Genomic DNA, 25183 nt, shown 5'->3' with positions numbered 1-25183 from the left:
ATCTTTCGTGTTTTTCTTTCTTTGACTTGTGTAAACATTTTAATGTATCCACACCAATAAATGATTTGATTTGATTTGAGATCATGGATTGCTTACAAATATTGTTGGTTTAAATTCAAATGAGAAAAATGTTGGTACGAGCGGCTTTCTTCGAGACAAATGTCTGATTTTTTTTGTAGCTTCCAAATTTCAATGTAACTATAAAGTACAACCGTGGTTAGAGTAGTAGATATAATTAACATAATATACTTGTTTTTTTTTTAAATGAAATGAAGAATTTTAAGTTCGAATGTAAAATGTGTTAAGAAAATCTTTTTTATTTTTTACTAATTGACTTTAATAACTTCCTAACTTTACATCAATTTTACATTATTTCATGCTTTGAATACCATATACATTTTGCAAACTTAAAATCTATGGCAACCTTGTTTCAAAAACAAGCACAATTGTTCTTCAAAAGTTTTTTTTCTGTAACATGACAAATAAAAATGTCTCCCTCTTGTCCCCTCTAACCGTAGTGTATATAATCAGATAAGTAAGTGTAAGTAGTAATTGTAGTAATATTAAAACTTATTCAGAGAATAAACAGTACAATGTAAAATTTGTTTCATGTTTTTATTTTTGAGCTAAAAATATTCCTGGAATCCAAATGTATGTATGAAAAATTATCGAAACTATAACTACAGTAAACAGTCATTTTTCAAAGTGTAACAGTTGTTTTTGTTGTGGGCGTACTAGATTCCCCCAAAGACTATATTTACAACCTGAAAACATCTGAAGCATAAGAGTGAAACTCTAGTGCTGAAAATAAATAAAATAATAATATTGTGGCAGGTTGATTCCTAATGATCGATTCTATAAGGCGGTACGACACACATTATCCTCTTTTATGTCGCCTTTCACTTGAAATATGATATTTATAAAAGTTTTCCAGCCTGAACAAGTCTACACCAGTTATTGATTTTTTCTTACAACGGTAAACATTCATAAGTGTCACTTTATTTTATTTTTACCATCCTGAAATGCGGCAGGAGACAAAGCAGCAGAACGTATTTTAATAACATCGGCTTCTCGACAGTTTACAGTTTAATATAAAGCCTCTTCCTGCCTGCTTAATTAAAAGCTACAAAATTGTTTAGTTTATATTGCCTTGTAGTTTTAAACCAAAAAAAAAGTAATTATAAATTTAACGTAATTTCAAATATAATAAAGCAAAAATTTAAATACAAGGGAATATAAAGGACTTTTGTAATTAATAATAGGTATTGGTAAGATACGCAATTTTGGGATATTTGTAGTATTCAAAAATAGTATTGTTGTTCTTACCCAATGACCATTTGTGATATCAAATTGAACGTGACCGACCAAATCGAAAGACATTTAATATTTAATAGAAAAACTTAAACAACAAAAATAACATACAATTTGCATTGATAAGTTATAGAAATTGTTCAAACTGATCACCGTTTTCTCTCAGGCATAAATTTATTCTTCGTCGAAAATTGAAGTCTACTCTATCCAATAATTGTTTATTGTTTCTAATAAATGTGCATTTATTCGTAATGCGACTCCACAATTCTACTCGAGACGCAACTGGTGAGGAATACACACATTCTTTTAACGTTCCCCAAAGAAAGAAGTCACATTTATTGAGGTCTGGTGATCGTGGAGGTCAAACTTGTGGGCAATTATTTCCTCTTCCAGTTAATTTATTTGGATACTAGTGGTTCAAATGTCTCTAACAATATTCCTGTTCCAGTCTGAGTTGTAGTGGCACCTCGTCTAGTAGATCCGGGAGAGTGTTTTGGAGAAATTCTAAATAAGTTCCGCCATTTAGTCGATTCGGTAAAATAACTGGATCAATTAAATACCGATCAATAACACCGATTCAAATATTTATTTTAAACTCCGTTGGAAATATCGAGGAGTTGCTGAATGAGGATTTATGTAGAAATACTCATGATAGTTATGTATACAGGGATGGCCAAAAGTACGGAATAAACAAATAAGAAGTGGATCTTATTTGTGGAAGGGCGAAATGGGCGTTGACTATTAGACGCCTTCATTATAGCCATCCTTGTCTATCACATGGATTTCTATGGCTTACTTTATCGCTCTCACGTAACTTCTGATATACCATCGGTACTTTCCTACACTGTATAAGCTTTTCAACGAGACCCCTCATGTCTTATATTTCCATTTGAAAAAAAAAGTAGGGGTAGCTGGGGGTTAGGGGGTTGAAGAAAAATTAATTATTATGTAATTGAAAGATGGGAAAAAATCAAAATCAGTTAACGTGTTTCGGCGTTTTAAAAAAAAATTAACTCATTCAAAAGATATACTTTTGGCCATCCCTGTATACCTCTGCGGGTGAAACAAGCTTCATCAGTAAAGAGAATTTTCTTTTGAACATATTCCTGCTCTAACTTATGTGGTAAAATATTTTCTGTTATATTATTTGCACACTGAATAATTTCAGGAGGGGTATTTTCAAATTATATCTGAATTACTTGAATTACTAATTTTTACTTCAATTTGTACTTTGTAAAAAAATACTTAACCTTCACAAAACTATGGCGTTTCAAGACAAATAATTTTTACTGCCGTTTTACTGCAACTTACTATGATTATTAAACTTCCAAAGCACTTATGACCCAAAACTAATTTTGGATATTATAACAAACTTCAGTTTCTTAAAAACAAAAAACATTTACAGATTCAAATATCTGGGAAACCGCTGATGTTTGGAAATTGTTCAGAATTGGATGGTTATTCCTGTGGGCCATTTCCTTAAATCGTTGTCATTGAAAATTTGCTGTGCCATCTATATATCACTAAGAAGGGTATTTACTTAGTACATTTATAGAACATTTTTACATAAATTAAATATATTTTTTTGTTTCCGAGACATCGGCCTAAAGAGTTTTACATAGAACACCCTGAACACCTACACATTTCATTCCAGATTTCAGTATAATGTATTTCAATGAAACAGCTACACATCTAATGACTGGACTGGGAGCGCCATAAGGGCGTTATGATGTCATCATTGATGTTTTTTAAGGAACACCCAAATTTTTCTAGTACAGTCTAAGAACAATGTACATTGTACTACTGAAATACTTAACCTAAGCCATAGGAAAAGTAATACATTCCAGAAAAACAGAAAGCGTTTGTTTAAAAGAATTGGGCAGTTTATACATTGTTTTTATATCCGACACTAACATAGCTTTTGATTCTGCATTTTGTAGTAGCCGTAAGATCGTTGTCAGAGCATACGTAAATATTTTTAGAACGACAAACATGAATGCATGTTGAAAAGGTCCCAATACGCATCAATTAATTTACTAATGGCCGTGTCGCACATGCGATGTATGTTTTTGAAAAAGAAGGATTTTAAACCCTGACAAGTTGCGTGTTGTTGATTTATACATTCACAAATAATCCATGATGGAGATATGATGAGTAGGGTGGATCGGTTGTTAATTTGTCCATGTCGTCATGCTATAATAGGATTCAAAGCAAATAATTGTCTTGTATTATCTGTATTAGAACATAAAGATACAGTCACGTAATATTTTATCCCCATACTCGCTGTTCTAGAAAAAAAATGGTTAAGACCAAAGTTTTAGGAAATCATGTAAACTCTAAGAGACCCATAAAAAACAGCTGAATGTTGCGTTTCAGATATGTTGTATGTCCACGGAAGGAGTTGAAAAAAGGGAAGTTATTTATTTTTGATTTTATTAAAAAAAGTAGTTCTAGTTAAAAAAATCTATTTGTGATCAAATATGGCCAATATATGCAGAGTCCTCTACAAAGAAATAATTAGAAATATAGTCAAAAGTGTATACGAAGAGGCAGAGGCAGTTTTTCAAGCTAAATTTTCGATAAAATGTAAAATTTAATATAAATCAATAATAGATCACATGAATTAAGAAAGGTATACCTACATCCATACAATATTTGTTGAGATATAATTCCAAGAAAAGAATAAGCCAATAAAGTTCTACTATTGGAACTACTGTAACAATTTACCGCGACAGGGGCGTGCCTTGAAATTTTCCGAGTTAATTACAGAATATTAAAATGTATAAGGTAAATATATACACTTACGAAGAAATACGCATACTGCAAAACACAGTGTGCACTGCAAACTGCAACGGTGAACGCCACGTAGCCAATGTTTCTCTACCTCGGGTGTCGAATGCGGTTAATTCCAAGAAAATGACGCAGGGGTCTTCACAGAAATATATCTCAACAAATATCATATGGACTGTATGTAACCAACATTTTTCCATTAATATAAACAACAAAAAAATATTTTGAGTTGAAATTTAACATTTTGATAGTCAATGCTATTTGTTTAAAAAGTAATGTTTATTTCTGAAACGTAGGCCTTAACATTTACTGAGTAGGTACAATGCTATTCATTTGAAGGAACTTTTAATAAATTTGCATTTCTTTATTAAATAAAAAATATTTTTCTTTAGATCGTCATTTCCCAAAAACCGCCAAAGATAAAAGTAAACCTCAAAGTGACAATATGTACAGGAAAACTCGAAATCCATATTACATGATATCAAATATATAAAAGTGTTCCACTGCACCAGTTTCAAAATTGAAAAAAGAAAATTCATTAATCTGTAAATAGCTATCTAAAACATATTTATTGTAATTTTCGTGTAAATTCGAATTCGTTAACAATTCTCCTAACTAACTCGTGACAGAAGAGATATGGAAATTTGAGTGACCAAGGAATATCTTAAAAAAGCACCAAAGCGACATTTGAGTGTGAAAAAAAGTACACATTTTTGTATCATACTCTTAGCAGTACACTGTATACAAGTAACTCATTTTAAAATATAGGTACATTTTTCAGTTTATTTCAAAAAGAAGCTGTTAAATAGACTCTGCATTTGTTTTAGAAATATGTTACTTTGTTTAAATGTTTTGTTGTGTCACCGAAAAAAAGTAAATCTATTGTGAAGATAACTAAATAATTGCCTTTCCTCTTCAATTTCAGTTAAAATGAGAGCTGCCATCGCCATTCTAGCATTCTGTCTCCTAGGACAAAAAGCACATGGTTGGGGAGGACTTTTTAACAGATTCTCTCCAGAAATGTTGGCTAACATGGGATACGGGGGCCATGGTGGTGGATTCATATCAGTAAGTTGACAATTACTATAACTTTGTTAATATATAATAATTGATTAGTAGAATATCTGCTAAATTGTTGAACAATGTTATTTTAAATAAGTTAATGTAAAACCAACTATTACAACATTAAAATTACTCTATATTATTTTCAAAATCCTATACCTACATATTTATTTGAATTAAACGTTTTACAGTGTAATTCGGATTTAAGTTTCTTAATAGTTGTTCATAATATGCATATTTAAATAAATTTTACATTTAACGATATTTCGTTCAAGGAATTGTTCAAAAGGTTAGGTTTACATAATTTGCTACATTTTTTGACATTTAAAGCCATCACTTTTAAAAAGTCAATCATAATAACAAAAAGCCCAAACAATGACAGAATTACAGCTTACGCTATACAGGGTGTAACAAAAAAGGTGGGCTGGCTATACATAGCCATATTATACTCATAAAGGCGATCAAAAAAGTTTATATACACATCTGCTCTAAAATGATTCGTTTCTGAGTTATGGACACTTTAATCTTGGTCTGATAAATAACGTTTTTTTATTTATTTTAAATGAGTAACAAATAATGAAAACTACAACAACAGTAAATGAACTTAAAGGAGATGTTCAAAATGACCTCCATGAACACCAATGCATTGTTGAGCTCGTCTTGTCATGGACTGCCTCACTCGCTCAAAAATTCCTGGTGTGTTCCGAATTCTCTGGCATCCGTTTCCTACTCTCTGCCGAAGATCCTCGATATCCTGAACTGGAGTAGAATTCACCATTGATTTTAGATTACCCCATACGAAGACATCGAGGGGATTTAGATCCGGGGAACGTGCAGGCCACGCTATAGATCCTGCCCGGCCAATCCACCTTCCAGGATATGCTTCGTTTAAAAATTCACGTGCTATGAGACTGAAATGGGCCGGCGCCCCATCATGCATGAACCATATGCGTGCTCTAAAATTCAGTGGAACATCCTCCAACATGTTTGGTAGATCATTTTCTAAGAAATTACGATAATTTTGGCCAATAAGTCGTCCGGGAAGAACAAAAGGGCCTATCAAGAAATCACCAATGATGCCTGCCCAAACATTAATTGAAAATTTATGTTGAAGTCTGGATTGAATAATGGCATGCGGCTTTTCTTCATGCCATAGATGTACATTATGAAAATTGAAGATACCATCTCTTGTGAAGCCAGCTTCATCTGTGAATAATAAGGAAGGCAGGTACCCGTTGTAGGTGATACGGATAAAGTTGATTGGTCTTTAAAACCCGCCACACGGTCGTATGATCAACTCCTTCTCTTAATGCAATTCTTCGAGTACTGTCACCTGTTTCTTCCTCAACATGATGCAATATACGTTCTTCCAAGCGCAATGTTCTTGCAGTTCGTGGTCTACCGCGATCTCGGGCTCGCGGTTTGAAAGATCCTGTTTCCCTTAGCCTATTATGTAGCCTTTCAAAGGTTTTTTCATTGGGTAAACGTCAGTGTGGAAAATGCTCTGCGTAAAGTCGTCTTGCTTCAGCCCTATTGCAGTATGCCCACCCATACATCAAATGCATGCTTGACATTTCTTCAAAGCAATAATCTTCCATTTTCAGTGAGTAAAATTAATTACAAAAAAATGTATAATAGAGTCAGATACTTAACTGTCACCATGACACCAACCGCAATTATAATCTTGGATTACTTGATAATGGTCTGTTACTGTACCAGAACTATAGGAAACTAAAAACTTAAAGTGTTCCATAACTCAGAAACAAAGTATTTTAGAGCAGATGTGTATATAAACTTTTTTGATCGTCTTGATGAGTACAATATGGCTATGTATAGCCAGCCCACCTTTTTTGTTACATCCTGTATTAACGCAATTGCGATAAGAAACTTACAGGGTGTCCATTTTTCAAATTGCACTATTGGAAAATATCAATTATCTTAACAGATAAAAGGTAAGTAAAATAAAACAAAGTCATCGACGAAAAATTGAAAACTGGTATTTCCGTTTAATATTTTTAGCTTAAAATGGAAATATATTGAATTTTTAACCTCAGACATTGTTATAACACTTGTTTGGGGGTAATTCAAATATAGTCTTCTTCCTCGCGTTTGAAATGAGGACGGCGAGGGCGTGCCTTGAAATTTTCCGCCAATGTCTTCTACCTCGAATGCAATTAATGCCAAGAAAATTACGCAGGGGTCTTCTTAGAACTCTATCTCAACAAATATCATACGTACTATAGTAGCTTTGTTCCAATTGAAAATGGTTTCCAAAAGTCAGCTGTCAGACGCATGTGCATTCCGATATAATGCTTGCATAATGTTCAAAATACATTGTTTCAGATAAAATGTAATAGCTTCTAACTGTGGGAAACTGATTCTCCATGACTGTATCCAAGAAGGGAAAACGACATGCAACTTTTATTTTTCTTACGAGCGCTGTATAACATTTTTCGGATTTTTTAATTTAGCTTATTTTTGTAATTACGATGTGTCATATAATATAGGTTCGGAAAGTCCCCATGGTTCATCGACCGTTACGTGAGAGCGATAAAGTAAGTAATAAAAATCCGTGCGATAGACAAGGATGGTTACATTGAAGACGTTTCATAATCTGCATAGTCAGTCCCACTTCTAACCCGAAACGGGCCGTGACTATTCAGATTATGAAACGTCTTCACTATAGCCATCCTTGTCTATCGCACGGATTTCTTTACTTTACTTTGTCGCTCTCATGTAAAGGCAGATGGATAATGTGGTCCAGCCCTGTATGTATATTTTATTTTTTTCTAAATTGTTCATTTTTACAAAGAGTGCTTTGAAAACATAACATCTATTTATTACTTCATAAGAAATTTTGACAAATCAGTTAAATTTTCACTAACAAAATTAAAATTTGTATAGCTAAAATGGAGTTATTATCACGTGAAGTAAAGCAACATGTGTTCCGGATGTATTGATTAATTAATTTGAGGAATATTTGGTCACGTTTCATGTAAAAATTACATTATATTTTCCAATTACGTATATCGCATTAATAGTATCGAGCGATTATACAAGGTGATTCAGCATGAGAAATAGTCAATATTTTAAAAACAACTGTAGTCTTTAGCGTCATTCGCAATACGCGTGGAGAGCCACGTGGCCTCAGCGACTCCGAATATTGAAATTCGATTTTACAATCGTAGTTACGATAGTGCTTACAATAGTTTTTTAGTAGTTAGTGTCAAAAATGACTTATGTGAATAGCAACTTGGAGTTGATGGATATCGTTTTAATTTATGGTGAAGCAAGACAACATTTGTATTATGGTAAAGCATTTGTGTTATGGTGAGCTAAGAAAATATTTCTGGTAGTTCGTAGAAACTGAGTAAGACGGGCCCAAATGTGTTTACACGTCGGTGGACAAAATTTTCAACAGTTGTTATAACATCAGGTATGTCAAATTATTTTATTATTTAAAACCACAAATTAATTTTAATAATTAATAATAATAATAGCGGCAAAAGCAGTTGAATTTGCTGGTATAAAATAGGTGCTATAAAATTCTATTTATTTTTTCCTTGCGAAATTCTTTCAAGTTTTTGTCCGTTTTTGTCACACGTTGCCGCCATGGCGGTCGCATTGTGCGAGGTCAGGTCTTACAGTGGACCAGTTTCCAGTGCCGTGCAGAACTGCCCTTTTTGATTTTTTCTTTACAAAATTGTATTCGTAAGAGTCCCTTTTCTGAATCACCCTGTACACATTGCAAATTTAACACATAAAAATTTTTTTCACTTATCACGTCGGAAAGGGTACCTTTGTATATTTTTCTTAATATAGCATATTAAAAATATATGTATGAACCAATGACAAAAACCGTGCATTTGATTTATGGTCACAAGTTTCGTAGATTTCTGAAATTCTGGTAACACATTTTTAAAATTGGATTTTTAATAGGTACTAGCAATGAATACAGTTGGAGCAAATATTTTATATTTCAGTTCTTCATTAATAATATCATGACATAAAATTTAAAAAATCTAGATCCTAATTGGAAAATAATTATTCACTTGGTACATTGGAATGGTTTCGCCTGTACCTATACCTAACCTTTCCAGATGTTTTTTAGTTTGTAGGAGTGGTTTAATATCAGTTTTAGTTTCTGGATTAGGTGAAATAATCTGTAATATTGTTTCTCATTGCATAGGAAATAAGTGAAATCTATTACAATGGGGTGTGTGTTGCCTTTTTAGATATTACCATAAAGTGAAAGAATTTGACAAAAAACTTATACTGTAGGTATTCGTTTATTTTTTCAAGAAATCAGCTGTAATGTGCTGTGCTATCCCTTATTGGGTCATTTGTTAATAGGAAGTTAAACTAAAATATCATACCATTGTCCTTGTTCAGTAATAGCAGCGCCTCATTATTATTGATTCACGTATTAAGTATAAGTTTTTCAACTACTTTGTACAAATTATTCAGTGGAAACTGTTTCAATGTTTTAAAGTCTGTGAAAGTACAGTAGATAGTTCTGGTACCGTTAATCTAAATTAGAGTATGAAAATATTGGCTTTAGCTGTTTTCCTTGCTAAAATAATAAAAAAACTTTTCAGGGAGACCACAATAGAATAGGAATTTTCTCAGTACGATACTAACATTTTTAACTTTGTTGGCCTTCTGTGGTACCTGGCCTATACCAAATATAAATTGATTCCCACAAATTATTAGAAAACTGATAGAGCTAAATCAAGTAAAAACGAAAATTAGAAAATCAATTTGTATATCTATAAAACTATGAAAATAAAGAATTCGATTTAAAAAGCTTTTTACAAAATATGTTTAGATTTCCAGATATATTTTTTCTAAAGATATTTCAGGTAATCTTCAAACGCACACTGAATTCTGATGCCGCTGTCTGCTAAAAATACGTCGAAACGATACGGGAACATGCCGTCTATGTTTGCATTTTCCGATTTTATTCTCGAACGACAAGAAATTGAGCTCGTCTTATCTTTATCCCACGGCAATTTGAAACTTATAAAAAGCCGGAAAAGAAGCTATGCCACTACCGAAACAACAAAAGTTGCAAGCGGGACTTTTAGCATATATCGCGTTACATTTCGGCTTCTATAAAAGTTTTATTACTTTCTCCGACACCCTCTTATACGATAAGTAATACTAAGAGGAACGTATTCTAAAGAAACGACCCATTTTCTTAGGATCAAGCCATTATCTTTAAATTACAATGAATTTTACAGTAGATACAATGTTTCTCTTACAACTTAAGAGTTGATCTCAGAAAAATCGATATCCTACCTATTTCGACATAACATCATTTTACAAAAGATGGTTTTAAGCGTAAAATATTTTCCGAAAATAAATAAATGTAATTTTCCTTTACGAAAATTTTAGAAAAAAATTAAATGAAAGTACCTGCAGAAGAAAAAAAATATTTTATCAGTTATAATTCGTGAAACATTAAATCTTGGAAAAATGTACACAGCATGGAAAATTGAACAATAGATGAATAATTCCTAGTTTATTTTTTCTCATAATCATTTAGAAGTCTGCTGAATAGAGGCGGTAATGCAAATAAAGTAATTTGTATAAAAAAACTGGTAACAAAGGTATTTTCAAAAATTTTCTTGACTGAAGCATTTCATAGTCTTCTAAACTTCAATATAAATTTTTTTAAATTTTATCTACCCAATAATAATGTTTGTAAAAAACAAATTTAATATAAAAATGTTTCCACTTCTTATTTGTGGAAGGGCAAAATGGGCGGTGACTATTAGATGCCTTCATTATAGCCATCTTTCTCTATCGCACGGATTTCTATGACTTGCTTTATCGCTCTCACGTAACGGCCGATGAACCATGGGGACTTTCCGACCCTGTATTTAATTACTTTCAAACGTAATTCGAAACTGTAAAATAAAATTTATGCTATAATATTGTTATACATGGTAACCAGTTCATGTTTCAAAAAAACTTGTCTGCAAGTTCCTCATGGGAAAATAAGAGGGGTAGTCCATATAACGTTTTTTTCTTAAGCGCTGTTTTTGTGATACAGTGTGTTGAATTTGTTACTTTCCAAATGGTTTTCCTTAATTATCTTTAAATCCGCTAAAGATAAAAATGACAAAATTTGTACACGAGTAAACATCAACTTGACGATAAGAATAATGTGCAAACAGTTTCTTTCTGAAAAGCAGTGTCGCCGAAACAGGTAATTGGAGAGGTACAATCGAAAAAAAAATATATGTTAAAAGTCAAAATTTGTTACATTTCTAAACGGTTTTGTAAACTCTAAACTACAAAAAAAGGTATACTTGTCGAAATTCGGTAGCATGTACCTACCATTTTCGAGAAAAATTAATTTGCGTAGAAGCAAATGGGGGACAATTTCAGTATCTACTGTAGTATTTCGAGTTTTGCTCATTTATTAAATTGTGCAGCTATTTTGTTCTGTCTGTCTCCGAGTCTGTTTTCTAATATTTTCCTGTTCTTATCACTTTCTTTAAGCATTCATGTCCATCAACAATTCAGTCCATTCAATAATTCTTTATTTTAGTAGTTTATTGTAGAAGTTTACAAAATCTAAAATTAAGATAGGGGAAAATGTTTTTCTATTCCGAACTGACATACACCGTGGCACAAAAAAAGTTGAAACGATTTAAAAGGATCCTAATGGTCGTTTGTGGCTCCCTCTGGGAGATACAGCCAATCGTCCATAAAATTTGAATTTCCCATCCCAACAAACCTCCGCACACAAAATTTTATGAATTTAACTCAAAGTAGTCGAGAGTTATTAAAGAAAATGTAATTATTTTTTTAAATTTGATATCCTGTATATCCTAAACGAAGCGTTTCCAGACCTAAGTTCATAGGAAATTTTTTAATTAAAATTGAATGAATAACACACTGAAGTATGTACATCTCCTGAAACACCCTGTACATTTACAAAGTATATAGAAATTTAAATATTTTAACATAGACTTATCATGAAATACTTTTTAAGAGTGAGTAATATAGACATTTATAATTCCAGTACGAAGTTCTATTATATGCAAATTTCTACAAAAAATTAAATACATTGTACGTTAAAGAAAAGGTAGAAAATTGTTTGGTTAATAAATTTTTAGATAATGAAAATCCGACATTCTCCCTTTATTTTCTAGAAGAAAAGTATTAGACGAGTAAATGAACGTAGCGTCTAATGTCCCATATAAATCCTGCAAGAAGTGAAATTTATGGGATACAAGAAACGAATGGGCCAAATGAGTTGTTCCGATTTTTCTCATAAGCAAGAAATATCGGCCTCATATAGCATTTCCTAAAATATATACGATCGGAAACAATCCATGCGTCTAGGAGAGTAGGGTAATTTATAACTTCTTCAGAAGAAAAACTTGGATAGTAAATCAACCGAACTTTCCTAAAAAGTTTTCTTATTTGAAAATAATGTTTCAGTTAAGGCAGACTCGCACTGACTTGTTATTAATGGCATTAGAAAATAAGATGACTTGCTCGTACATGTACCTATTTCTCATTCATTCATTCATTTATGAAATTATTATAGATTTCTCAAATAGTTTTATAATGAACAGCGCATTTGACAAATAATGTAATATTTTGATTTGAAGCTTAATTTAAATTGAGCAAAGCGTTTTAGATTTGAAAGTAAAATTCGACTTTAATGTCCTTCTGCCGCTCGGTAAAGAGCCGAGTAGAAGTTGGTATAATCTAGGTTCGTTTAGATTCAAATCTATTCGTTTAGCTATTTTAGTCTTTTCGATGGCAATATACTTATTCGTCACATTTATAATATTTGTCGAGAATACAGCCATACCAATTTGGAGCAATTTGTCTCGTCACATGTTATTATTTTCGCTTTGCTTTTACCAAATACATAATGCATCGCCGTATTTCTTTCTATAAAAAGATCCGATAAGGATGACAAATGGTGTATTGAAGAGCGCAAATGATGAATTGATCCTCGTCGTCGTTTGCTTTGTATAAATAGAAGCTTTCATTTACATTTCTCGATATTCAATAGTTACTTTTTCGTTTCTTTGGATCATTTATAGGTGATTTTATTATTTATTCAAGTTAATAAAAAATCACAGACAGGTATAATTTGTGATGCAATAATATGCAGTAATAAAAAGAAAAATGAAAGTCTCGGAGAAAATCTAAAGCCCTCGAAAACCACATCAAAATGATGTAAACCATTTTTTTGATTTGAAAGCAAATGATGAATTGAAATAAAAACTATTCGGAATTAATTTACTTTACATAGCCATAAAATTATCTGATACTAAGGAACACAATTTATTATTCAAAAACGTAATGAATGTTTTGTTCTTAGAAAATTGCTGGTATAGTCTTTCCGAAGTCAGTTGAACATGTATTAAAAAAACGAACTACCAAATTTAATGAGTTTCATAGGCGTCCCTAAAAAAGTTTTCTGCTAAATGTAAAAAATTATAATAATTTGTATATAATGTGTAGAAAATTTATATTATATGTTCATTTGACCAACAACATATTTGAATTATTTATGTCCTCAAACGATTTTATTGTATTGATGGTAAATCGTTTTGTTCCCTTTCAAAAGGCCTCCAAAATGCCATGTTGTAATGATATTAGTAAACCAAATATCCATCTTATTTCTCTCTTTTGCAATTGTAATATGAATAGAAGGTACCTATAATAAATTAAAATTACCCGAATCACACCAAAATCCGCATTGCTGGACTGCACTGCCAGGCGACTTGTCGACAACTGAAATTTATGACTCAGTCGACCAGAGCAACAGTGAGTATTGCTGTTTGCCCGCACGCTCATTCTTCAACGTATATATTTCTACCACCTGCACATTTAGTTCGACCGGACCTGTATATGGGTATGGCTAAATAAATATGGGAACAAGTTTTCCAAATATTTCAATGCCGAGTTGCCGAGCCTGGTACATACTGTTGGTTCTTCAATTGATATCGAAAATACTATTCTACATAATTTGAAGTGCAACACAGTTTCAAAAAATGTTGTGCAGTAATTATATACCTTGAGTAATACAAATGCTAAGACCATTAGATTAAAATGCCGTAGAAATTTTACGTTTTGTTAGAGGTAGTAGGGAGCATAGTCCCAAAAAATGCGAAATCTCTACGCCATTGATTTCCCAATTTTGCTTAAATTTTAAATTTCTAACAGTAGTTAAAATCACGTTTCTAAGAAAAAAATCAATAAAGTAGCAATTTCATTAATGGGTTCTTTAAAACATTTTATTTAAAATGTCATTTCAAATAAAAAATATTTGTTGAAAAATAGGACTAGTCTTCTTAAGTTCAATTAAACATAACAAACACTAGAATTTATTTAAATTAGATTAATACTTTAATGACAGACTAAAAATTTCGAGAGTTAAATAATATTTTTTTTTAAATCATTTCGAGAATGGTCCATATTTATTATATTTTAGTATCTCCCAGAGCCGTGCTTTACCATTCATAATCATCATAATAAATCACCCAGCATAAAAAATGTAGTTCTCTAAATTTCAGAACTTATCAAAAAAAAAAAATTGATGAATGTACAGGAGAAAATATTCAGGTCGAAAATGATTTAAAAATACACTTCTGCACGGCACTGGACACTGGTCCACTGTAAAACGGGACCTTGCGCAAGGCAAAGAATGCAGTCAGCGACTGGCACGGCGGCAAAGTGTAATAAAAAGTGAACGGACCAAAAATTTAAAGAATTTCGTTCCCATGGAAAGAAATTAATAAAATTCTATAACACCTATTTTGTATCAGCAAATTCAACTGCTTTTACCGCTATTGTTATTATTAATTAATAAATTTGTGGTTTTAATTAATAAAATAATTTGACATACCTGATGTTACAATAACTGTTCAAAATTTTCTTCACCAATGTGTAAACACATTTGGACCCGTCTTACCCAGTTTCCACGAACTAACACAAATGTTGGCTTGCTTCACCGTAACACAAATGTTGTCTTACTTCACCACAAATTCATCAACTCCGAGTTGAGATATACGTAAGCTATTTTTGACACTTGAAAAACTAATGTAAACACTATCGTAAATACTAAAATCGGATTTCGGTATTTGGAATCGCCTGGGGCCACGTGGAGAGACAGAGGATTGCGTATAGCTCACAACGCTACCGACGCTAGAGACTGCAGTAGACCAGCAATGTAAGGGTTGTAAATACTACAACTTCAATAATTTTTTTTCTCGGAAACTAGAAGGATTTTACAAAAAATACTGGTCTCAATGTAATAAACAGGAAGAATTAACAAAATTTAACTCAGCCTTTCTTTTCCAGAGGAATGGCGAAGGGGACGAAGGCATTATGGAGGAGTTTGTGAGTGAAAATAGCGAGGACGAACCCTGTTATGGAAGGCGGTGCACAGCCAATGAACATTGCTGCCCGGGGTCCGTCTGTGTTGACGTCGACGGAGGTAATCATTTTCTATTATTCTTAAAAATCCAAAATTCTACTGATTTTGAAAGAAAGCCGTCAAATGAAGAAGATAAGTAAGCGGAATATAATTTAACGTCAGTCAACAACATATAAACTGAATTATTAGAAAGACAAGCAAATTTGTAATATCTTCTCTTTAACTACAATCTATTATGAGGATAGTTTTACTTTCAAAAAGTTTCAAGTTTTAAAAAAGTTAAGTTTTCAAACTATACTAATATGGATCAAATGTATCTTACTAAATGTGTTATCTACACTTCTGTATCACTTCTACTCAATATCTAGACTTTCAATAAGGCCAAACTGACAAAGTGCATCCTACTAATTTATAGCACTAGGCACACGAAATTTAATCTAATGGTATTGAAAGAAACAATTACTTTGTAGAATAAAGCCCCGATGAGCATTTAATTGCATCCACAATAACTAGTAAACAATTAAGTTCAATAGTCAGTAAAACCACCCGACACATTTTGGTTTTGAACAAATAAGTTTGATTCGTTTATTGCGACACTGGTTTTATTTCCACCTACGATTAGTAAGTCACTCTCTGGCAGTTTAGCCGTATTGAAGACCTAGGCTACTCAATCGATATAACACACTCTGTAAGTTATACTTCAGCCATATACAAATCATGTCAACATCCAAATAGCTCTATAATTCGTTGATTGTCTCATCTACGGCATACTGATGAAAACTCATAAGTTCGCAACCGATAAACAGGGTGTCCCGAAATTCATGCAACAAAATTTGGTCATAGATTCTTAAGACAAGTTTAGTGGACCCGTATTTTTTCTTTTTGCCATTTGACCCCCTCTTTCGGAGTTACAGCCCTTTGAAATCTGCCCCTAAGAAATCTTTTTTTATATCTCAAAACAATGTTGTACGAGAATCATTAAATTTGGTACACAGGGGTTTTATGACATGTGGAATCTCACAGTGCTACGCTTTTTGGGGAGAAACCCCCTTAAGACACTTTTTCGTGGGCCCCCTTGTCTTTGGAACCAGAAAAATTTGGTCGCAAATTTGATTTTTTTAAAATTATTAGTTAGCTAGAAAGCCATTGAATTTAGAAACTTTTTTATCTCTTGATATTTGATTCGTAAAACGGAATATTTTTGAGGAAAATTGCGAATCACGATATGCATTCGATCACATTTTGACATTTTTCTCGAAAACATTGCGTTTTACAAAAAAAAGTATAAAGTGACAAAAAGTTTCTAAATTTAATGGCTTTCTAGTGGACTGATAATTTTTAAGAAATTTAAATATGCCACCAAACTTTTGGCTCCAAAGACAAGGGGGGCCACGAAAAATTATCTTAAGGGGGTTCCCCGCCAAAAAACGTAGCACCATCAGATTCCACATGTCGTAAAACCCCTGTGTACCAAATTTAGTAATTCTCGTACAACAGGGTTCTGAGATATAAAAAAAAGATTATTCTTAGGTGCGGATTTCAGGGCGCTGTAACTCCGAAAGAGGGGGCCACTTAGCAAAAATAAAAAATACGGGTCGCCTAAATGTGTCTTAAGATTCCGTGACCAAATTTTGTTGCATGAATTTCGGGACACCCTGTATTGTATTGACGAATAATCTTAATTGCTTACTTGATATTACTGTTGTAACTCAATGCTGGTCGAAGCTTTAGTCCGCAGAGTAGTTACTCTCTACAACATCACTACTTAATTAAGATTTCAAAATATCTACTACTTTTTATATTTTTGTAATTAATAGAAATTTGTAAACAAACTTGCTCTGTTTTATTCCCGATAATGCATTTCCAAATAACGTATTCCAACAATAAATTATTTTAACGGGTACTACAAAAATTGCATAAAAAGTACTCTGATGCAAACTAAAAAAATCTAATTTGCCATAACAACGTACTAGAATTAAAAATATGAACCATTTTTAATTGGTATAAACCACATTACTATTATTATTAAATTAAAGGGGTCGCCTATATATCCGCTATTTGTTATTTATGGCTATCCGGTTACATTATGTACAAAATTTCTATATATCTATAAATATCTCAAATTTCGGATAGCCTGGGTAAAAAAATACAGCAAAAATAAATTAATCCTGGTATGTAAGAAACCTGTGATGTGCGCAAGCGTTTCAGCGAAATTGCTCCGGCTCTTTTATTATTTTGTATTCAATCTTTAACACCTTGTATCTCGAAATCGAAGCGTTTAGTCTGAATCAATTTTTATAAAAAAATTTTGTTAAATTAAAATAACCAAATAACTAACTGGTACTAACTTTTACGTTAAACGATGCTCAAATATTATTTTCAAAGTCCACTTTGATTTTGAAAATTCCATTTTTGTGGTATCCATATTTTAACAACGGAAATAGTAACAAAAAATATGAAAATAGCTCACAAACTATTGCAGATAAACCATAAGATATTTTAGCAAAATCGATTGGAAATTAAATTTTGCATCAGCTTGCTTAAACATAAAAGAAAAAACAAAATATCCATGGCCGTAATTACTACAATACCCTGTATAGTAATAAAAGAACAATCAAGTCCGGAATATGTGTATGTCTATTTTTACCTCATCCGAACCCAACGTTATATTTTTCATTGCTATTATACGCACAGCCAATAAAAGCCTTTATTATTAGCTTTAGTATTTTGCTGTTTTCATATTGACTTTCATTGCTGGGCCACACGAATTTATTCCATCAATAAATTTCGTGAGGCTCACAGACAAACATTGTTACCGTAATTAATTGCTTCATGAATAGTAATAGGCCGTAGCGCATGACGGAAACAGTGTCATACTTTGTTTCCCTCTTGCTTTACTGTCGGGGGTTTACAGTCCTTCATATAATTTGAACATCAATTTTAGTAGGTACCTCGCAGAACTAGATAAGGAATTGTCGAGACAGTCGTCCGTGTGGGATCAAATATTATTTTATTACAGTTGTTTCTAGCGGAGACAGTGGCGTAGATGTGGCAGGGCAAACCGGGGTAATGTACAAAAATGCAGTTTGGTTTGGTGGTGCACCGAGTGTCCTTTTAGAAAGATAATAATTATTGATTATATCCTTAGAACCCAATAACACACAATGTCAGTTACTACTAGAAATCGAGTATTGAGGCTGCCTTTATTTCATATTAAAAAGAACAAAAAATAGACTCTTTTTTATTCTAACATATCTTTTTAGAACAGCTGCTTTAGGCAAAGTATTGAAAATGCAGCAAAGTAAAAATAAAACAAATAAGTAAATAATTTATAAATATGTACGATTTTCTCATCTTTAAAACGCAATTATTTCTTTACAGAATTACTAAAGTAGATTAATTTTTACTCTGTTGTCTTCTAAAAAATTTGTTCGATACTGGTTCAGTTGATGTGAAGTAGATGTAGGTACTGGTAAACTAGTATGTGAATGAATGGTTAAGTGATTTTTCCAAAATAACTATTTTTTTGGTTAGTATGAATCCAAGTTGGTTCTGAGTGGGTCCACATAACAATTTTGTATTGCAAAATACACATTTATTTCTCATTATGGTCAGGATTAGCCCAATACACAGGTAGTGTGTAAAAAGTCAATAAAAAGTTAAGTGAATGATTCTTCTTTGTTCATTAGAAATAATTATTACAAAATTAACCAAATTTTTTTATTTAATATAGTTAGGTACAAAGAACAAATTTTACCAAATATCAATATTAAAATATTTAACCCTTTTCAAACAGCTTTAAAAAAACGTTGTCGTTTGTTTTTGCTTCATAACAATGTCTCCGTTCTAATTTCTCTGTAAGAAAAAAAAAGTATTTTTTGACATCGATTAATTATTAAAAATTGCCTTTAACAGAATTTTTAAATATATGCAGATTCAATTCTAAATATTTTTTGTTAAAAAACTCTAAACATTTTTTGTTAAAAACTGAAGTACAAGTTAAAAAAACACTTTTTTTTTCGTTCTATTTCTCGTGATATTTACATATATTTCAAATGTTTTAGTATTATTTTTTTTAACTTCTAAAATAAGACCCTCATCGTAAATAACCATTACTATTATTAGATATGTCGCAATATATTCTCTGATATCTAGTCGCGTCGCTATAAATATTTGAACATCGATGAATTGACGTCCGCTATTTTATTGTTGAACTGTGCAGAGGAAGGCAGTAGAAAAGGTCTTATATCGTGAGTCAATTTTTTTCATTAGCAACATTGTTTTTTTTTAAACAATTTGGGTCAAAAATCAGTTTTTCCAATATATTGGAAAAACTATTGATTTTAGAGAAAAGTGTTCAACAGACGAAATATGCACAATAAAAAGACGTACAAAATGCCAGATTATATGATAGATTAAAATCGGATAAATTGTTTAAAAGTTATTGCAAAAAAACATTTTTACAGAGGCGCTATGATATTTTGAAAAAAAAAAGTGTACCTAACTCGGCTCCAAAAGGGCGTAGGAACACTTTTTTTTTAAATGTGTATTTTTTAATTGGCTATACAATCACACTTTTTATAATTAAATATTATGCATGGTTTTGGAGATAATCTAAATGTTTATAAAAAAAGTGGTAAAAAACTATTTTTTTAATGTAACAATCAAAAGGGCCCGTTTCAATAAATCAAAATTCCATTTAAATACAAAGCTAATTTAGAACAGAATAAATAGAATATAATAGAATAAATAGAATAGATAGAATAGAAGAACACTAAAACTCACAACTTTTAGGCATATTTATAAAATTCCATCAAATAACAACCAAATTATGGATAACAAAAGAATTCGTGATTTATTTCTATTCTTTCGTTCTTAAAATTCAATAAAAAAATTATTAGTTCGTTGATATTTACTTTTAGAGGTCGCTCGAAAACATTTAGGTACACTACTTTTAAAGTTAAAATAATTATTAGTTACCTTTAGAAATTAAAATATCGATTTGAAATTTTCAGAATCGAGATTTTTTTCAACCTAGAAAATGATAAAATAACGAGAAAAAAAATTTAAAAATCAATGGACGATTTTTTTAAAAAAATTTTTTTAGCTGATTTTTTAGCTCTTAAAACATGATAAACTAACATATTTTCACAAGAGACACGAAAAAAAATATTCGTTTTTTTGGGCCACCCTAATAGATATTTTTAAGAAACATATTTTTCCAACATTTAATATGTACAGGGTGTCCCTAGATTGTCTTGACCACCAACAATAAAAAAGTTTTATTTTGAAATTTGGCATTTTGGAAATCGATCCTGTTTAATTAAAAAACAGGTACGTACTTTGAAATATATTTTTAGTTTGATAAATTAAATAAGTATATCTGGGATAAAAAAAATATGTCCTGGATAGGTAAATTGCTATTTTCGTATACCAAATATTAGATGGGTTTTTTTGTTTGCAATATTATTTTCCCGAATAAGTATTTCAAGTTGCATAGGTATGTGCAATTATTGTTGTATCAAATATTAATATAATTAGGTATCTTGTTTGTAAGATTACCTATTTACCCAAATATGTAATGGATATTTTATGTTTCATATTTGCAATTATTTACTAAATATTAGTTTAAGGTCTAAGTATTCTTTTCGTTGTTTCTTTTAAAGTTTGGTGTAAAAATAAAAGTTTCTTGTTTGAACTAACGAATATATTTCATTCTTTGAGTAAAGCTATATGATAGGGTGTCTGGGGAGATATTATAGGAAATACTTTGCCCTGAAGCGCTCTGACTCCTAGCTACGCCACTGAATGAAGAATACCTACGTTTTATTGGGAGCTGTAGTAGTATGACGCCTCATAACTGAAAAGGGTGAAATTTATACTACTGTTATGCAGTGTTGAATTTTTTATTGTATATTATGTCACTGGGAAGTATATGAATAAAATTTTACGAACTAGCTACTCGGGTACCTTTATACATTTGCACGTTCTTGTTTCATAACAAAGGAAATGGCTGTATAAGTTTGAATTGTTCTGGATATCACTTTATGAAATTGAATATTTCCTGAAATTACAATTGAAATTTGTGGAAAATCAATACAATCATTTCAAAAGAAAAAAATATACTTATAAACGAGTACAATACTATGTTGGTATTTAACTAGTAAACACCATGTTCTCAATAATTTTTTTTTACAGGATATCCCTTTATTCTAGTGCCAAACTTCCCAAAGTCCTTAGTCAAAATAAACACAAAATATTAAAATTAACTTACGAACTTAAGATGGGCAATAGATTATTTCAACCCCTTACAAAATTACTTTTGGGTTGAAAAAATTTCATAAAGTGTAGTTTTCTTTGACAGATAATGTTCAGCAAGTTAGGTTTCTTTAGCTAGATATACATAGCAGATAAAAAAGAAAAACACTGGAGTACCAAAAGAGTTCTGTTAAAATTCTATTAGAAATATTTTTTATATTCCCACCATGCACGAAAATTTTAAGTTGCAGGATTTAGATCGAGTTACTTTCTGTCAGTTTATTTTAAATCAGATTACAACTCTATTTTATGGATGGAGCACCACATCATTTTAATGCTATTGTGAGACATTTATTTTAAATACGCAGCTTTCAAATACATGGATACGGCAGAGCAATGACTGCCCTCTAATTGGCCACCATGATCACCAGACCTAAACAAGTGTGATTATGTTCTTTTAAATATGAAAATGGCAGCTTTTGGTAGTAAGTTTCAATAACTCGTTACTTTTAATTTAAACATAGTCCAACATTTCTAGCTTGGAAATTACATTGGATTCATACAAGTATGCCCTCCTATAATAGACAAAGTTATAAAACATCAATTATTACTGCAATTACCTAACCACATCTAACAAGGAGCGAAACTAAATGAAGGTAAACTCTACAGTTGGGACTCAAATTCAAATTATACTCTAAAATAGAGTGCGTTTGTTGCAGGTGAAGTTTCATCCAACCAACAAATTATTCCTTTGATCGTTTCCTGAGTTCAGTTTAAAAGCTTTCACCTGCACTCGAGTTCAGTTATGAGATGCTAGCGCTACTTTTTAACTACACTGTGTGTTCCCAGCTCTACCAGATATGACTTCAGGGTTTTAATGAAAATTATAATAAAGGTTTCTAATAGATACTGGAAACGGTCTAGGCATAATTTGTTTCACGTTAATTCGCAACATACTATTAATTGCATAAAAAGAGATCTCCCTTAAAATTAAATGTATCGGGTGACCCAAAATTTTCACGCAAGATTTGAATTTTGCGCCATTCGTGCGGTAAATTGTTACCAACGAAAAAAAAGACAACATGACAGCTGATACTTCAGGGTTATTAAAAATGGAGCGCTGCGAGAAAGAAGAACGCGTTTTCAGTGTTGAGCAATGTCTTAAAAATAATGAAGTTTTTTTTGTCATCTACATCTACATCAGCAATTTTTGTAAGAAAAATATGGTCGGAATAGTAATTTAACTTCATCAACTGTGAAGAGATTCACTGAAAAATTCAGAGAGACTGGATCCAATTATTGATTTTGAACATTTTAGCCATCATTTAACATAAAACACCGAAGCAGTTCGTGAGTGTTGCTGAGAGTCCAGGAACATCAATTCGGAACCGTGTTCAAGTTATTGAACATGTCGAGAAGCTCTCTATAGCGTATTCTCACGAAAAATTAGCATATTTATGCTTACACAATTCAATTGACTCAAAAACTGAAGCCTACTGACCCCGCAGAATGCATTATGAAACAAGTGGATGCTAATTTTTTTGAACAAAATCATCTTCAGCGATTAGGCTCATTTTCATCTAATGGCTTCGTTAATCAACAAAGTTATCAGTTCAGAAATTGGGATTCAAAAAATATTTACAATGTTGTATCTCACAAAAAAGGAGTAGTTGTTACTAACGAAAATTGTCAAATAATTATTAATAAACTATATATCATTATTGCACGCTATTTTTATCTTCATAATATTCCAAAGAAAAAGAGTACCAAGAGAAGAATGACAGTACATCGATATTAAAACTTCCTTTATTTTTAATCTATATTTCCCATCTTTAACATATAGGAGCTAATATTTAATTTGTTCAATCCTTTATAATTTTATTAAAAAATCCTCTATTTTCACTGATTTTCCCGAATTAGTAAGACAAGTATTGCCTTACTTCAACTTCTTTATTCATCTCCAAACTAACCTTGTCTAGCACAGATCCTTTATCAAAGGTTCCAATTATCCTCATATTTTGTTTTCTTAACTATATTACTTCCTCAAATTACTTTGTGTTTTATAACACTTTGAAACAAAGATTTGGAGTTCAAATCAAACTCTAGCTGTACAAATATAGCTCTGTCACTGGCAATAACAATAACATTTTTCCATGTACACTTCATAACCCTCTACAACTCTACAACTACAAAACGTATCAATTTGTTGTGTGTGTGTGTGTATGTCGGAGGTGCGGTGGAATTGTCTTCCACCACGGCACTTAGGCCTTATTAGGCCCTTTGTACACCTTCCTTCATAACTCGAGTACTTTCTTCAAACCATCTTATTTACTACACGGAAGGCTTGGTGGCAAAGTCTCGTACAGTTTATGTGTGATAGCATGGTCTTGAGTTGCAGAGATTACTTGCTCTGCTCTCATTACCAATTATCGGGGACCACACGCGTGCGGCAAATGTTGGGCGACCCAGGTCTCTGGTAGGCTGCCACAGCCACGTCCCCGAACCTGCCTTAGGTCACCCATCCAAATTCCAGCCCGCGTCCGTGATGCTTGACCCGGCAGATCGAAATCCGCCTGCCAATACACCCGGCTAGGCGGTCCCCTATCAATTTGTTGTGTAAAAATTATTATTTTTTTGTCAAAATATTATGGGTTTTTCGTGAATTTCGCTTATGCCCGTAACTTTTGAGAAGAAAAAATTACATTCCTTACTTCATTAAGAACTTCGAAATGGTAAAACTATCCGCGATAATTTTTAAGATGCAAGCGCACCAAGCGGCGAAAGCAGTAAGCTATGAGACAAGGTAATTTTGACATTGTCGTTTGTGTTTACACATTCATTTGAATAACATTTGTCTTATTTGCCATTATTATTAGTAATTTTGTTATCAAATTGCGGTTATTTGACTTTTGTGTTATTTTATAGATTTCAAATATTTCATAAATAAATTTTAAGGCAAGTATTTATTTGTCTCTAGCATTACAATTTAATGTACATTTTATTAGGTTATAACTATGAACTTATCCGTTGTGGAATACATTTCCTATTTACATATATGCCAACGAAAACTCTCATTGTATATCAGAAGGAGAGGCAGTTTTTAACGCTGATCATGTGGTACTATATGGGAAAATTGGGCAAAGTTAATTTAAATTTAGAAATTTATATTATGTCTGCAAACTAGTGCCCTTACTTACTAACAACCCTCACGAAATTCAGGGAGTATTATCTATCGGCAATACTATTTTGTAAATTTCTTCAATGGTTTGATGAAAACTTAATTCTGGATTTTTCTTGGACCATGAAGAACAACCTTGAACTGAACAATAATAGTTTGACAGTTTC

At 31.8% G+C, this 25183-nt stretch overlaps 1 protein-coding gene across 1 annotated transcript in view; it reads left to right on the top strand.

Moving 5' to 3' along the window:
• Positions 1–25183, top strand: part of LOC108911596 (ITG-like peptide) — a 66255-nt gene that overhangs the window by 19744 nt on the left and 21328 nt on the right. Inside the window, exons 2-3 of the mRNA XM_018716571.1 lie at positions 5027–5169; positions 15505–15640. Of these exons, the coding sequence (XP_018572087.1) occupies positions 5032–5169; positions 15505–15640 (274 nt within the window). The 5' untranslated portion in view covers positions 5027–5031. The remainder of the gene's footprint in view (positions 1–5026; positions 5170–15504; positions 15641–25183) is intronic.

This window comes from Anoplophora glabripennis, unplaced genomic scaffold, assembly GCF_000390285.2.
Source record: "Anoplophora glabripennis isolate ALB-LARVAE unplaced genomic scaffold, Agla_2.0 scaffold364, whole genome shotgun sequence".
Taxonomy (NCBI): Eukaryota; Metazoa; Arthropoda; class Insecta; order Coleoptera; family Cerambycidae; genus Anoplophora; species Anoplophora glabripennis.
The sequence above is the reverse complement of the archived record's forward strand: the minus strand, read 5'-3'. Positions and strand labels throughout refer to the sequence as shown.